Source organism: Propithecus coquereli, unplaced genomic scaffold (assembly GCF_000956105.1).
Source record: "Propithecus coquereli isolate 6110/MARCELLA unplaced genomic scaffold, Pcoq_1.0 Scaffold280, whole genome shotgun sequence".
Classification (NCBI taxonomy): Eukaryota; Metazoa; Chordata; class Mammalia; order Primates; family Indriidae; genus Propithecus; species Propithecus coquereli.
Window position 1 is genome coordinate 3793525 of NW_012148397.1, and position 16833 is coordinate 3810357.

At 56.5% G+C, this 16833-nt stretch overlaps 1 protein-coding gene across 1 annotated transcript in view; it reads left to right on the forward strand.

Annotated features, from left to right (window-relative positions):
* NECAB2 (N-terminal EF-hand calcium binding protein 2) overlaps positions 1 to 11803 on the forward strand; it is a 23031-nt gene extending 11228 nt beyond the window's left edge. The window contains exons 5-12 of the mRNA XM_012648217.1: positions 3525 to 3661; positions 6134 to 6252; positions 6435 to 6514; positions 8717 to 8770; positions 9242 to 9354; positions 10021 to 10098; positions 11087 to 11178; positions 11646 to 11803. Of these exons, the coding sequence (XP_012503671.1) occupies positions 3525 to 3661; positions 6134 to 6252; positions 6435 to 6514; positions 8717 to 8770; positions 9242 to 9354; positions 10021 to 10098; positions 11087 to 11178; positions 11646 to 11674 (702 nt within the window). The 3' untranslated portion in view covers positions 11675 to 11803. The remainder of the gene's footprint in view (positions 1 to 3524; positions 3662 to 6133; positions 6253 to 6434; positions 6515 to 8716; positions 8771 to 9241; positions 9355 to 10020; positions 10099 to 11086; positions 11179 to 11645) is intronic.
* The last annotated feature ends 5030 nt before the right edge of the window (positions 11804 to 16833 follow it).

The following is a 16833-nucleotide window of genomic DNA, read 5'->3' on the forward strand; positions in this document are numbered from 1 at the left end:
TTGTTATGAAATGTGCTGTTAAAAGACAGTTTTTTAAAAAGGTTAAATCATGTCTCTTCTACAGGTCTTAAAATATGCACATCAAAAATTTTCTTTAACTCGTTATTGTGAAAACCAGTAACGTGTCACAACTAGCTCAAAGTGGAATTTGGGGAACACGTGCACGTATGTACAGGCAGCTGGGAATTCTGAAATAAACTTGTGAACACACGCAAACCTGGCCACTACACGGGGCCGCGGCCAGCTGCGTGCTGCCGGGCAAACTCAAGTGCGTTTCTGTGGAAGAGACTTATTTGCATTATTATAAATTTTCTGCATCTTATTAGAGTTTTAAAAGTAGTTCCAAAATAAGGAAAGACTTAGCAATGCAGAGAAGTTTACCAGGTAAAATACCCAAGAATTTTCCTGCCCATTTCAAAGACCGTCACTATTTTTCCTGACACAGCCTTTGTGTCCCTATTTATTAACTAACTTACCTGTCCTACGAGACACTGGTGAGCTCATTTCTCTCACCAAACTGTGTTTTCATTTAATCTCTGTATTTCTCATGTTTCTCCTTTCTATATTTTTAGCCATGTTGTTTGCATATAGACTTTTGTTATCTTTTTATGGAGATGGTACATATTTAATATGCAAAATGTAGGAAATAAAGTATAGAGAAAATTTCAAATCACTTCTAATTCCCACTGTCCCTAACCACCGTTAACAGTTTATTACCTTCGTGCTTTTTTCCATGTGTATTTCCTTAATAGTTATCTGTGTATAACAATTTCCTGCTTTTTTACCTAATATCTTAACACTTTTCCCATGTTAAAACTGTTCAAAGGCATCATTTTAAATATTTTTATTTAAATTTATTTTTCCTTTATTGTGCATGTTAGATTATTTTTTTTTACTATTGTGAGTAATGCTGTACTTAATACCCTGGGGCACACATATTTGAACACGTTTTGCACTATTTCTTAGGGATAGATTATCAGAGTTGGGGAATTGCCGGGTTAAAGAATACAAGCAGTTTAAATAAGGCTCTTGATATTCGTAAAATTGCTTTATAAAGTGGCTGTATCCATGCAGGTCTCCATAGCTGTGTTGATGGCAGTGTCCCCTCCCAGTGTATGAAAATTTAATAATGTCGTGTCCTTGTTCTACATTATGTCTTTTGCCATTGTATTCTTACCTTTTTTGTTTATGTAGTACTTTCTCATTTAAATTCTACCTGGATAGTGATACTGTATCTGGTCCTGTTCATTTGATCAAAATTGGTTACAGTATCTTTGCCCAGGCTTTCCTTGGTCAATCCTCGGTGCTGTCCGGTCTAGGTGAGCTTCTGGCTGGATCTTGTTTAATCAACTCTGGGACTGTGTCTCCTGACATGGGAGAATTTAGGCTACCTTTTTAATTATGATTGTTCTGTCTGGTCTGACTGCTGTTACGGATGTTTTATTCCCGTTTTTTATGTTTGCTTCATCTCTTTTACATTTTACCTTGTGATGGGCTGCTCTGTTTATATCATTAATTGTGATTTAGAAGGTAAAAAAAAATCCTAGTTTTCATTTCACTAATGACTTAAAAAATACATCGTTTACATTCTGATTAATCTGATTTTTATACTTAGCTAATAAAAAACACTTTCTATTCCCATTGAAGATACAAGGAATTTTTAAGATTTTTGGCTATTTTTTCTGTACTTTATTGAGTTAAGCCAATAGAGTTAAAATCAAACTGTTAATGGTTAATGTTCTGATTTCCTGACATCTAGAACCTTCATGCTGAAGTTGAGTGATCACCGTTACTACTATGTATAACTTCCCTATTCGAGAATTCTTTCTCGAATTCAAGCCTAGATGATTTAGGAGAAATTCTTAAGCATTCTTTGTAGAAAAGGTACCCGTCTGGTAACATTTCAGAGATGTACAGATTTCTGAATATTTCCCTGTTCTGCAAATGAGTAGCTTGTCCGCTGGATGCACAATTTCTAGATGTGACCCTCCGTCTGGAATCTGGGCTGCGGCAGTGAGCACGGCGGAGGAGAAATCTGTATAAAGCTTCACTCTTACCCCTTTGAAGAGAACTTGTCGTCTTTGAAATTCAACTAACCAGTAACATTAATTGATCCAGACGTCCTCAGGCGCTGGTCTGGATGCTTTTAACACACTTCAGCTCGTTTTTCTGCTTGATCCGCTTCTAAAAGCCTTTTTCTTCGTGTTTAAATTTTTTATCGGGTTATGTCTTCTTGTTCACTTTTAGCCATTCGTTTGTCTGGAGTGCATCGATCACGGGATCATGTGTGGTCTCAGCTGTCTGCTCAGAAGGATAACGGGCTGTTGCCATCCATCAGGCTGCCAGAACCTGATACTCTTTCAGCCACAAATTCTTCCTCCCGCAGGGGCTGTCCAGCGGGCCCTGGTCTGGCTGCCAGAGGACATCCACCTCCCCGCCTGCTCTGCGGTCCCCTGCGCCCCGCCCGCACTGCCCCGGCTGTCTCTCAGCCATGTCTCCCGTTGTGCAATTATTGCTAATTAATTCCCAGTCAGAGTGATGGATGGTTTAATTTGCTTTCCTTGAGAGAGCCCTGTTTTCTCTTGCCTTGCCAGGGGCTGGGCAGAATTCCAAAGATGCCCAGGGCAAGTGGCTCAGGAAGGTGGGGTCTCGGCAGAGGCGGCCGGGAGAGCAGCCAGGGGTTTTGGGAGACCCAGAATCCCCCCAACACGGCGTCATTTCTGTCGTCTCATCCTTGAGTGACGTAGTGAAGCCAGAGCCTTCTCCCTTCCGCTGTGAGGCAGCCCAGAGACTCTCCAGTGGCTGCAGAAGCCCTGAGAAATGTCTTTGCTGAAGTCTCATGACAAAGGGGGACATTCTGTCCCACACCACAGAGCAAAACTCTTAGAAAACCCTCTTTTTTGTCTTTTCCTCAGAGTTCTCCTCCTTGTGGCATCCGCCAAGTCCCTCTGTTCCCCCGCCCCACTCCTCTCTCACCCCCGCTTCTTGATTTCTGAGTCCCAGGTACCTTCCGTGGGAGCCTCTGTCGGCCGTTTTTGATTCTGTTCTGTTGTTTCTCTGAGTGGCAGCAGGAAGACACAGGAGCCCAGAGAGTCCTCCCTGGAGGAGGAGGAAGGAGGCAGAGGCAGTGGTCCCCAATACCTTATCCCTGTCACAGCAACGAGAATGCCACCACCAATCATTGCCACCACCACCACCGTCCTTGTCACAGGAGCTACTATTTGAGCATTTGCTATGTGACAGGCACCGTGCCAAGCGTTCTATATAGGTTAATCTTCACTGCTGCCTTGTAAGATACTACAGTGACCCAGTTACGCTCAGAGCCACAGAGCTAGTAAGTGGCGAGGCCAGGGTTCAAACCTTGGTCTCTGAATCTGCTGCCTCCAACATGCAGGAAGTGGCGGGGTCCCCCTTCCCACAGCAAGCAAATTCGCCGACCCCAGTTGCTCCCCCAGCTCCTGTGCTAGACGCCACATCCAGCCTCCCTCCCATCCCCCTCCGTGTCCCTTCCCTGCCCTCCACAGGTGTACGAGGGCGGGAGCAACGTGGACCAGTTTGTGACCCGGTTCCTCCTGAAGGAGACGGCCACCCAAATCCAGTCGCTGCTGAGCTCCGTGGAGAGCGCGGTGGAGGCCATCGAGGAGCAGACCAGCCAGATCCGGTGCGTGGGCGAGACCCCGCGGGGCACGTGGGGGTGTGCGGGGCACGTGCACACACGGCCTGCTGCTTGGTGGGGGGTCCGTGTACCTAAGAGCTGGGGGACCTTCGGCAAGTTGGTCGCACCTCCCTCTCTGCCCCCGTTGCTCCAGCTGTAGTATGGGGACAACTATATACTGTCCCTCGGTCACTGCGGGGATCGGATGAGACAGCGTGTGCTCGGAAGACGCCTGGTGTACGTACACGCCGCACGTACGGTTAAGACGCTGCTTCCCGGACTCCAGTGCGCTTTGCCGCGTACCCATGTGCTCGTAGTCTATCGTTTGGTGCACTTTCTAAAGCTGGAGATAAATGTAGGGAACGGTATATGGCTGCAATAATTGGAAAATTATCACACGCCGTAAATGAAGGAAGCGTAAAGATAAGCACCCATTGCTGCCCACGGCCAGCTCGGCTCCTGCGCGTGGCTGCCTCCGTTGAAAGGAGAGGCTGAGGCGTTGGAGACGGGCAGTGCCGCGGTGAGACCTCCTCGGGAGGATTGAGAGAGACGTGACAGCGCAGCGATGTTCTCTCAACACTGTGTTACGTGAGGCCTTGTTTGTGTCCTCTGAGCCAGGGAAAAGCACCTGGGGTCCCCTCCTCTTGGGCGGCGGGTGCTGCGTTGAGGCCGCAACCTGGGATTTGGGGGGAGTAGTTCTCCACTTCCGCTCAGCACCACCAGCCCCTGGGGGCCACAACCCCTCCCGTTTGCTGTCCCAGGTTGAGACACCCTCTCTCTGCCCAGCTCTTCCCAGACAGCGGACGTGCCTGGCACAGAGAAGAAGCAGAGAGAACGTGCCCAGGTTCTGCTGAGCCTTGAACGCCCCAGGCCGAGGGACATCAGGGCCGGGACGTTGGGCTGCGGTGGGCTGGGGGTTTGAGCCTGTGTTTTTCGTTGGCGAGGAGCTGGTCCCCATCAGATGTGATGGTGAAGGTCGTTCCAGAACACTTTGTTCCCCAGGTGGGTTTGTTCTGAGCACCTGCAACCAAACACCTGGGAAATTTAAGATGCAGATTCCTGGGCCCCAGCTAGACCCACTGGTCAGACACCCCGGTAACAGAGCCCAGGACTCTGCATCTGTCATCGGTCCGTGACTCTGAGGGTCCCCAGCTGATGCTTAGACTCCTTTGTTTTTTGTTCCTGTCTTGGTCAAAACCTTGCCGTTTTTATCCTGCCGCGGAACGCATAGTGTCACTGCCCAAGTTCACAGCTCTCTCTCCGCGCCGTGCCGGCTCTGTCCACGTCAGGGGTCACACCTGCCTGCCCCCACGTGCGCCCTTACCTTGGGACGTTGGTGGAGGGGGTGGCACGTCGTTCTGGGGAGATACATCTGCTCCACACAAACCTCCCCAGATCTTAGCTATTTCGGCTCCCGGCCACGGGTCCCTGAGACCCATCCCGTCTCCTGGCCCCGGAGCAGCCTCCAGGGACGGTGTGTTCCAGGCACAAGCTGCCGGCTCCGACCCTGCCACCCGGCCCCCACGAGCAGCCCTTCATGGTCTGAGGGACACATTTAATTTGCTGCTGGTTTGTAGAGACGCTGCCACTGACACCTCAAAGACTCTGCCAGCCTTTCCCCTACCCTCGGGGGAGTTGGGTTCGCTCCCTCTGCGCAGGGGAGAGACTTGGAGTTGGGTTCGCTCCCTCTGCGCAGGGGAGAGACTTGCGGAGCTTCCAGGGCTCATAGGAGACAAATTCCAGAACACACTAAGGCAGCGATGCTCAAAGACAGAGGGCTGCAGGGGCCTGCGTGTGTGTGTGTCTGTGTGTGTCTGTTTCTGTGTGTGTCTGCAGGGAGTTTGCCAGCGTCTCTTTGCATGTGAGGGTTTGGTCATTCACTGAGCACGTGTTGAGTCCCTACTGTTTGCCAGGCGTAGCATTTGGCATGGCAGTGTGTGTGGCTGTCTGGCGAGCTGTGCCTGGCAGGGCGTGCAGGGGAAGGCCCAGGTCAGGACCACAGTTCTCTGTCTTGCTAATATTGCCCCGTGTGTGCATGTAGGGGGGTCCTGTAAACTCGGGTCCCCCACCCCAGAGGACACCAAACACCAGACTGGCTTCTCCTGAGGCAGGGAGGGAGGGAGAGTGGGTATCGCCACAGCCCGGGCAGGCGCCTGGGGCAGCAGTGAGCCAAGGGGGCGGGAACGGCGCCCGGCTCAGCCTTGCCAGCCCTAGAACTCAGTCTCGGGAGCAGGGTCTGGGCCGTGGGGTCCTAGGAGGAAGCTGAGTTCAAAGCCCAGCTCCTTGCAGGCCCAGTCCCCGCTTTATGGCCTTGTTTCCTCCTCTGTAAAGACAAAGGCTGTAGTGCCCACCTCTCAGGGGCGGGGTTCCACATTTGAGCCCACAATCGGTGCTTAATAAACGCCTGTCAAAGCTGCTGAAAGTGGTCAGGGCCCTGCAACTGCTGCCGTGTCTCTGTTTCCCCAACTCAAACGGCAGGCAGAACCACAGCAAACCCAGCCACGGCGCGGCGGAGACCTGGTATGGAAGCCCCGCTCCCCCCTACGCCGCCAACCACAAGCTCATGGCCACGGAACAGGGGAAGAGCCTTCCGTCTGGTGAGAGCGGTGGCCCGGGGTGGGGGTGACATTGGCAGGGGGTCGTGAGGAGTCCCCTGATGGGGACTGGGACTCGGAGGCAGGGGCACGTTTGGGGCCCCTGGTGGGGGTGGGGGTTGGGGGAGCCCCTCCTCCCCACGGGCCGGGCCCTGCCCACCTCATGGTCTGTTTCTGTTTCCCAGTCACCCAGGACTCACGGGAGGAGGGCCTGGAAGCCCAGATCAGCCGGCTGGCAGAGCTGATTGGCAGGCTGGAGAACAAGGTGAGCCCCGCCGCACCCCGCCTCGCTCCCTCCTCTCCTCCTGGCCCCCGGGAAGTGCAGGGTTAGGCCTGGAGCTCAGGACGGAAGTCAGGGCTGCAGAGGGGTCAGGGACCTGGCGTGGAGGAGGCAACACCGAGGTGGCGTGTGACGGTACAGAGCACAGGACTGCGGCAAACCCTGGGACTGACGGGGCTGTCGCAGGGCCAGGTGGGCAGGCAGGAGGGACAGCTCCAGGGGCAGAGAGCAGCCGGCAGGGCCCCGTGCTGCACAGGGCCAGCGGTCCCAAGGAGGCTTTGCCCTAAGGCGGGTGGCCTGAGCAGGTGGTCGCCAGGAGGCAGTTTCGGGATGCGTGAGGGACGTGGTGACGCAGGAGCACGTGGAAACGAGGGAATGACCAGCGGTAGGAAGTCTGTTAAATGCAGTGTGGCAGGTGTACTGATGACAGAAAATGACACAGCCCCAGCAGAATCACGTGGTCAGTGTTTCACGCCTTGGAAAGGTACTCAGTGTGACCACTTGGTGGAAGAGAGAAAAAAGTTTGCCTTAGGGCTTTCTCAGGCATCAGACTGTCACTATTGGAATTCGGGCTGTGTGGCCTTGGGACAGTGCCCTGCCTTCTCTGAGCCTCAGATTCCTCCTTTGCTGCTAGGACGAAATGAACAATGTCTTGATGGCTCAGCACAGAGCCCCGTGCAGCTAGCAGTTAATATCAGTAAGGTTAGCAATTATTATTAGACACGCTGCCACCGGAACCTACACCCAGGCCCATGCCACACCCATGTACCTACCCAAACCAAGGGCACAGGTATCACAGAGCCCTACGGTTGGGGTGGTTTTATGTCTTCTACTTTTCTGTATTTCTTTTATACCTTTTACAAATGGTGTTACTATTTTGCCAGGTTTGGGGGTTGGTTCTCAGGGATTCGAGGGGGCTCCCCCAACGGAGGAACAGCCCCTGTGCCCTGGAGCACAGTCCGCAGGAGGAGGCGGGCATTCCCCCCTGCAGGGGCGAGGCCGAGGTGGGGTCACCCCCCAACCTTGAAGCCAGCTGTGGGAGGGCTCTGTGGGGACCCTGTGGCCCGGTTGTCATAACAACTCAGTGGGCGCCTCCAGAGGGAAGCTCTTTGAAGCTTATTTTTAGCACCCGGGTCGCCCTAACAACCGGGCTGGCTGGTAACCACGGAGCACCTGGGCGTCCTGGAGATGGGGTGGGGCCCCCTTTGCCAGCCTCTGATTGGTCCAGGCTGTGAGCGGGGGCCAATCAGGGCCTGGCTCCGCCTGGGCTGGGAGGATGGAGGGGCTCGCAGGGAGGCTGGGGGAGGGATGGGGCAGATATGGATGCCACCCTTATCCTCTTACGGCTCTGCGGGCTGGGAGAAGCCAAAGGGAACCAGCCCCAGCCCAGCCCTCCAGGAGCCCAGGAACATGGTTGTAAAACCACGAAAACAGACTTGTCCTGGCCAGGCGCACCCTCACAACTTAGGGGCGTTCACACCTCGTGTCCTAGAGAAGTCAGAACCGTGACGAGGACCGGCCACCCCAGGGCCCCCAGTTTGAACATGAAGAATTTGAAGGTGGTGACTACACAGGTCACCTGCCCCTTGTTTTCCTTACCAGCTAGTCTCACACGTGCTCTCTTGTGATTGTGGCAGACACAGTCTGTCCTCGTGGAGGAGGGACAAGGATGGGCACAGAGGTGGTGATTACTGGGGTGCCTGGGGAAGGCCGGAGACAACAGATCACCCCAATCAGACCGTTAGGTTGAGGAGGGGCCAGGGCTTACAAGTTGTAAATTCATGGGGGAATTTCAGGGCTGTGGCAAAACCCAGCATCTTGGATTCAGGCCTCCTGTGTCCTGTTGCTGCCTCTCCCGAGACCTCCCCGTCCCAGGAGCACTCCTAGAGCCTCCTTTGTGCCCTCTGCAGTGGGTCAGCTTGGCCTCTGTGCTTCCCAGTGACCCCACATGCCAGGGCCCGAGGGATTCTCTGCCACTTCCTAGGGCTGGTCTCCCAGCCCTGCCTTCCCGGGTCCCCTCGGAGCCAGCACAGTGCATGGAGCCTGACCCAGGCCTGGCCCTGGGACCCCAGAGAACCCAGCACCTCGGGGCAGAGGGGCTGGAGCTGTGTGGTGGCCCCAAGTGCGACAGTGTCACCGTGGTGAGTCCTGGGGCCTCTGTAGCCTCACTTGTGCTCCTTGTTTCAGGCACTGTGGTTTGACCTGCAGCAGCGCCTCTCGGACGACGAGGGCACCAACATGGTGAGGCCCCGTCCCCTTCCCCGTCCCTGCCTGAGCCAGGACTTTCAAATCCGGTTCGGTCGATGTTCCTGACACTAGCCCCCCGGCCCAGGACCACCATGCAGGGAGACGCCACCCCAGCATCGGGCTCCCAGACCCTGCCCCAGCTCAGGGGCCATTCCCCCAAAAATGTTTGACCTGGAACAACGTGGTCGGCAGGACATGATGGCAAAATGCCGATTCCATCAGCGTCGCTGGTTTTGCCGTGTCTTGGGGACCCGGATGCCTCATTCAACAGCCTTGTCTGCTAGTCCCCATTGGTGGGGGCTGCTTGCTGCGTTGGGCTGTTTTTTCCTCCCCTTTTTTAGCCAGTTTTCATGTGTAAGAATGAAAAGGGGGGGTTGGCCCAAGTGCCCTGTCCCCTCCTGAGGGAGGTATCGGGGGGATAGGAGGGGCCTGGCCCTTGGGCTCACTCGCGCCCTGGCCCGGCAGCACCTGCAGCTGGTCCGGCAGGAGATGGCCGTGTGCCCCGAGCAGCTGAGCGAGTTCCTGGACTCCCTGCGCCAGTACCTGCGGGGCACGGCCGGAGCGAGGAACTGCTTCCAGTGAGTAGCCCGGGGTGGCGCGGCAGGGCCAGGAGCTCTGCCTGGTGGTGGACGGCTGGGCGGGACCAGCCTCCCCCTGAAAACAAGCTGCTCCCCAGGGAGGCACGGAGCCGGCTGGGCAAGAGCTGGGGCTCGGCTGGTGCCAGGATCGGGGGTGGTGGGCAGGGCCCACTTCCACCCGGTACAAGAGGCTGTGGGATGTGGGACGTGCCTCCCAGGGTAAGGCCCCAGCCAGGCCTGGGACGCGTACTGTTTTCAGGATTAAGCGAGATGATCACAAAGAGCTTGGCGGGAAAAGATGCTGCCTTGGTTTGTAAAGGGAGTATTTGTTAAAATGAACATGAAACATTTTAATGTTGGTACATTACGATTTCCTTCAGCAGGCAGTTACTGGCCGCTCCACGGGGCCAGGCCTTTTGCTGCAGGTGGCCGGGCTGGCCCTGGCTCCGCGTGGTTCTGATCAGAAACGCAGAGGCCTCCACGGGGCCGGAGGCAGCCCCAGCTTCTGCCTGGGTCAGGCTTCCGGCGTCCGAGGTTATCTCAGAGCCTGGCTGTGGGGTGGGGATGAGACAGGTTGAAGGCGGCTTTGTGTACCTCTGCGGTCCAGACACCCCCTTGAGGGGACAGGGGTGGTCCCGCGTCAGTCCACAGCCTCTCTCTCCTCAGCATTGCCGCCGTGAGGCTGTCGGACGGCTGCACCTTCGTCATCTACGAGTTCTGGGAGACAGAGGAGGAGTGGAAGAGGTGAGCGGGGAGGTGGCCCCTTCCCTTGACGCCAAGTATTCCTGGGGGGTGGGGGGGCTGGGTAAGGAGCCCACCAGGAAGGCTCCGCACATGTGCGCAGTGCGGGTGGAGGCGGGGTCTCAGGGTAGTGAGACCCCCCCCCCAACCCCACCCACATTCAGCTGGGCTCCTCATGCAGGTTCCTGGGCAAGGCCGCCAAGTGTCAGGATTTGACACCAAGGTTGGACTCTTATATGTGAAAACTGCTCTTCTAAGGCTCAAAGTCCCCTCTCCAAACCCCCAGCCTCACCCATTCCAGCTTCGAGGTCTGCCTCAAGTGCCCTCCTACAGGAAGCCCTCCTGATCTCCCCAGAGTTCCTCTTCTGTGCTTTAAGCACCGTGTCCTCCTTGGCCTACCAGGGAGGTCCCAGGCAACTCTGCACACGCATGATCAGTGGCTCATCTGTTTGCCAGGGGCGTGGTGGGGAGGTCAGCAGATCAACTCTGGTGGCCACCACGGGGCTCAAGCCAAGGCCATCCCACACCGGCCCTGAGCGTTCATTTGCCAGACCCTACCCCGGCCCTCCAGACCTCCCAGGCTTGCAGGAACGTCAGCCCTGTCCCCACCCCCTGCTGCACACTCACAGTTTGCTGCCAGGCCGGGGCTGCCTGAGGAGTGGGTGGCCCCAGGGAAGGACTTGAGGTCTCTTCTCTGTCCATGCTTCGGTATCATCACTCCAAGACAGATGCCAGCTTCACCCCCACGTACTGAGGACTGTCCTTGCTCCCAGGGTGTGCCAAGCACGGGCCCCAGTTCAGGGTCCTTCCTGGGCCGACGCTCCCTGCGAGGAAGGGAACAGGCTGTTCTCCCTCAGGGCTGCAGCCTCCCTGGGCCCAGCCTTCTCTCCCCACCCAGGCAGAGCTAGGATTAGACCTGGAGCCACCGAGAGCTCCTCCCCTGGCACCCCCAGCCCGCCCCCGCGACTCACCCGCGTTCCTGGGGTTGCAGGCACCTGCAGAGCCCCGTGTGCAAAGCGTTCCGGCACGTCAAGGTGGACACGCTGAGCCAGCCCGAGGCCCTCTCCAGGATCTCGGTGCCAGGTAGGAGCGAGGGCCCGGGACTGCAGATCTCTGGTTCTGACAGGCGCCAGGGGAGCATGCTGGGCAGTGCCAGCACCGAGTCTCCCTCGACCCTTCTGCTTGAGTAGCTGGCAGGGGTCAGCGCAGACGTGAGCGCCTGCCGTCAATGCCACGTGGGCAGGAAGAGCTGCAAGGCTGGGGCCAGAGCCGTAAGGTGGCCCTTCAGCCCCAGAACAACGGACCAGGGAGAAAGCGAGGTGCCTCCAGTCCACCCCTCGTGTGGGTCCCCCAGCCACCTTCCCCACCAGACTGACTTTACCTTCACAGCAGCCACCTTTGTGTCACACGGGGGCCCAAAGCCACTCCCTGGGGCAGCCCTTGCACTGCCCAGAACAGGCCCCCCGCGACTGAGGGTGTGTGCTCGTGGGGAGCAGCAGCGGGTAAGGGAGGGGTCCTGCCCTCTAACACCTTTCCCCTCTCCCCCCTAGCCGTGTGGTGCACAGTGGGCCGAGACTGACCACCTCCCCGAGGCCTGCGTCCGCCCCCTCCTTGTAAAGGACGTCCCCTTTTCTAGAAACTTTGGTACACGAGCTGTCTTCTCAACACGAATGTATTTCCCTGCTGTTTGAAGTGAAGGAGGAACCCCTCTGCCCCCAGCGAGTGGCCACGCACACCCAGCCACCTCCCTCGTATTCTGACGGCTGAGGCCACCTCTGTCCTCCCCTCGTTGACATTTCTCTACCTGGTAGGAGCCGTGACCCCCCGTAGCACCCAACCTAGGCCAGTCCCGCAGGTGCGGCAGTAGAGCCCCCGTGACCAGTGCCGCCGTAGGCAGCCGGCCTCTGCTGGGCACAGGTGCCAAATAAACTCTGGTTGGGAACATCTGTGTGCTGTTGCTTTCCCGTTTTCTAGCAGATCCCGGCTGGCGGTGTCCGGGGACCCTGGGCAGCATCTGTCCGGACGGCCCCCTCACGTGCTGTGAAACCGAGTCCCCCAAGTCTCAGTTGGAGGAGGGTGACCGCGCAGTGGGGTGGGTGTTCCAACATGCAGGCTGCTGCCTGCTGCAAAGGTCAGGGGTCTCCAAGACCACCCCCGGGTTCAGTAACTCCCTAGAAGGACCCAGCAAAACCATAGTAGTCACAGGTACAGTTCGTGACAGCCAATGAACACGGGCTGCAATCACTAAGGCGCGACCAGGTACAGAGCTGCCAGCAACATCATGCTGACAGCAATGACGTGTGACAACACACGGGAGTAGTGCCAGCCAGGGAAGCTCCCCGAGCCGCTGGGTCCGGAGTCTGGTGGAGCTCAGTCACACGGCCGTGGCTGCCACCCACGCAGCTGCCTGAGCCTGGGCCCCTCCAGACACCCCGCTCCACGACCCACCGTAAGTCACATGACTAGCACAACCGCACAGTGGCGTACAGGCAAACAGAGGCACTCTTAGCAGGCAGGACATTCCAAGGGCCTCAAGGGGACCTCCCAGGGCAAAGGCCAGACCTGTCCGTGGGCACGGTTCACCCTTCGCTGCACACCTGTAAATCGGCTATTCCAACAAGACAGGAGACACGCCGAGACTCTGAACTTGAAATAATGGGGTAGGTGCTGTTCTGGAAGCTCTAACTTCTGTTTCTCTGACACACACACAAGTTCAAAGGAGAGGGTGGTGGGTCCTTCTAAGCCAGGATAGGCACGGCGTGGGGTGGCGGGGAGGCACTGGGCCAGCCCCCAGACGGGGGCTAGGACGGGGGCATGGTGGGAGCCCGGACCCAGAACGAGCATCTGCCCACCTTTTGCACCAAACCTGGAGCTGCCAGCCAGTGAAACGCAGTCACCGTCATCGCCACTCGCAAGGTCCTTGCCCACAGTGTCCGGCTGCCCTGCAGCCCCTGCTCCCAGGGCAGGTCCACCCTCCCCCTGTGGGTCCTGCCACTTCCCGTGGGGTTTGACGCCAGCCACTAGTGTTCATGCCAGACCAGCAGAACATGACACGAGCTCGCAGCAAGAGTGGGACGGGGACACACGTCCCATCTCTGTGTCTCCAAGCTGAGCATCCTGGCGCCAGCCTCTCAGAGCCTCTGTTTTCTCTGTAAAGCGGGGAGAAGACCCCTATTTTGAAGGATCGGGGGCTTCGTACCGGCTCCTGCTGGCATAGTCAGCAACCGTGAGAGCTGCCCCGCCCTGCCTGAGGCTGGTGCTTTTCCAATCAGCTCAGCACTTTTTTTTTTTTTTTTTTTGAGACAGTCTCCTTTGTCACCCTGGGTAGAATGCAGTGGTGTCATCATAGCTCACCGCAACCTCCAACTCCTCGGCTCAAGCGATCCTCCCGCTGCAGGCTCCCAGCATGTTAGGATTACAGGCATCAGCCACGGCGCCTGGCCCTGCTCAGCTATTTTAAGAACAATATTCAGTGGGCTGAGGCTCTTTGGGGTACAACCAAGGAACCCCTGTTTAGCTAAGCATGCCATGCTGCTTCCACACATCACGCCTGCTTGTCCAAGTTCTCCCTACTCTGTGGCATCTCTGCTGATCGCAGCCCACGAGCACCTGGAGCCTTTGGAGCTTCCGCGGCGTGGGTGGGAATGGGTTCAGAGAACAAATTTCAGTCCTCAAAGGGGTAAGAGCTTCCACTTAATACTTCTACTCCAGAGCAAAACGCTTGGCAGGCACCACCTCCCTCAATGCTCGCTGTGCCGTCCTGTGCTCAGCAAGTGGGGAAATGGAGACACAGAGAGGGTAAGTAACTCACCAAAGGTCACACAGCAAGTAAGTAGTTCCGGTTAGGTTCAAACCCAGAGCTACGTGCCCCAGTCCTGTGCCCAACCACCACGCCGCACGGCATCAGCTTGTGGGGAGGAATCGGTCAGCTTCCTCAAAAAGCCAAAGACAGGACTACCATGTGACCCAGCAGTTCCATTCTGGGTAGATACTGGGCCCAAAAGAACCGAAAATGGCATTCCAACAAGTAGCTCTGCACAGATACTCATAACAGCACTATTCACAGTGGCCAAAAGGTGGGAACAACCCAGATACCCATCGGCCAATGCACAGGTAAACAAAACGTGGCCCACGTGGCCCGTGCATACCACGGAACACCATTCAGTGACAAGACAGAATGGAACGCTGACACGCGACAACACGATGAGCCCTGGAAACGTGACGTTAGCGAAAGCAGCCAGATCCCGAGGGACCGCGCGTTACGAGATTCATATACACGAAATGCCCAGAGTGAGCCAATTCACAGACATAGATTAGCGGTCTCCGGGGCGGGGACGGGGTTTCCTCTGGGGTGACGGGAAGGTCTGGAACTGGGTAGAGGTGATGGCACGACACCGTGAATACACTAAGTGCCACTGAATTGCATACCTTAAAATGGTTACTTTTAAGTTCTATGAATTTCACCTCAATTTTTAAGAATTCCAACCAACTCACCTTTGGAAACCGCTCACCACCTGCGTTCACAGTTGGTAGATCCACGTCCCGGCCGGGCCCCGTGCAAACCCAAACCGCCCTCGGGGGTGTGCGGAGGCTACCCCGTGCTGGGGGTGGGCAGCACCCCCGAGGCGCTCAGGGCCAGCAGCACCCCGCTGGGACCCGAGCCGAGGGAGAGGGGCCTCCCCAGGGCACTCAGAGCCCCTGCAGCCTGCATGCTCAGAGCAGGGACGAGAGTCATTTGCACTACAAAGTGTCACTTGGCCATGTTTAAGCAGGTACTTGAGACATACAGGTCCCTACACTCATGCACAGTTGTCACCCTTGACCGGGAGCTCATGACGGGCCAGGCTGTGTGCCAGGGGCTTTGCAAGTGAGCCGCGGCTCACCTTCACGGCTCTCTGCAAAGGGAGGGGCTGTCTGTAGCTTCGTCTCAGAGGAGGACCGAGACCCAGGGCCAGAGGAAGGATGCTGAGACAGAACAGCCCTGCGGGAGGTGTTCCTGTGTTAGCCCCCCAGGGACGAGGACTGTTCAGAGAGGGACTAGGCCACACAGCTGGTAAGTGGCAGGCAGAGAGCAGACCCAGAGTCCACACTGGAGGCCTACACGACACCACCTTGCCCTTGAGGACACCAGCCCGTCACCAGCTGCTGTCAACCCTGGAGGGAGCCGCTGGGTATCCGAGTGGGACCACACACAAGACAGTTCACACCTTCCTCCATCAGGTCAGACGTCAGAGGGTGGCATCCCAGCCTCTGTTTCTCTCTCTGAGACTACATCCTTGCATTATGATGGTTAGTTTGCAGCCAGTCATGTAAAGATCACGTCTGTACCTGTCACACAATCAAGATGGAAACCTCTGTCCCCATCCCCACCCTTGCCTCCTCTTTGCATTTGGTGCTGGTCCTCTTCGCTCCTGGCTGGCTTTCCTGTTTTAGGTGAGCCCTCGTATCCTCATATTTCCCCTTTTCCCTTGGCTGCCAGGAAGCTCAGGTACACTTACCAATCTCAACTTAGGTTTTCTGGAAATAAAGCAACCATTGCTTGGGTCCCCCGCTGTGTGAGAGGCACCCCACCAACTGCTGTAGATACATCATCACCTTTAATCTTCACAGTAAGTCTACCTCACATACAACAAGCCTGATCTATTTTGATGATAGGGAAACAGATTCTTAGGAAAGGTTCATCAATCGCCCGAGATAGCAAATAGCAAAGCCAGTGTTCAAAACCAACAGTTCAACTCCAAAGCCGGTTCGCACACAGCCTCCTCCTCACGACCCCAACCCACCACGCTTTGATATTCTAGATCTCTCCATAAACGGCCCTATCACAGCCCCGGCCTTCCTGGCCAGGCCCTCAAAGCCATTTAGGAAGCAGACAGGTGTAAATAATAAACGAGTGGCTATGCAGCCTCACTGCCCCTCCGGGTGGCACACATCCACTAAAGCGACCTGGCCGGCACGAGTCCTGGTTCCCGGGGCCTTGCCTGAGAGGACACGGTGGCCCCTGAAGGTCGGGTGTGGCAGGCCGTGGTGCAGCTGGTCAGAGGGGACTCGGAGAAGGGTCCTGGGTCCCCTCACAGAGTCAGACTCTGCACCTGCAGCCGCACTGTGCCCTCCCAGTGGCCAGGGTGCAGGCTGGCAGAGGGCCCCATGGTGCCCCAGTGCCCCGGCCCCTCCCAGCGTGGTGCAGAGTGGAAAGGAGCGGACGGTGGAACTTAACCCCAAATCGGTTCCAATCCCAGCTCTGTGCCTCGCAGGACAGGTGGCCTTGACTTTTCCAAGCGTCAGTTGCTTCACGTGTAAAATGGACACGTCTAAAACATCACACCAAGTCACAGAGCCAGACACAAAGTCCCATTCACAGCGAACGCCCAGAGCGGGCGAACCCACGGAGAGAGGACTCTGGCGCCCAGGCCAGAGGGAGCACTGGGGAGGGACCGCTAACGGATACCGGGTTAGAGGGTGAGGAGAACGTACTGGAATTAGTGGTGGCGGCTGCACTCTGTGAACATACTCAAAACCACCGACTCGCATACTTTAAAGGGGTGAATTTGCATATCTCCATTTTTTAAACTCATACATCTGGACAGGCTGAAAAAACCACCACGAAAAATAGGTCTGTCACCACCACCCTGCTGCCTGCCCCCAGGAAGGTGTCCTCGAATGTCATCCCTCCCTGTCCTGGCCTGGCACAGCTGGCTTCTAGGAGGACGGCCCAGGAAAGAAGACATTGAATTCAGC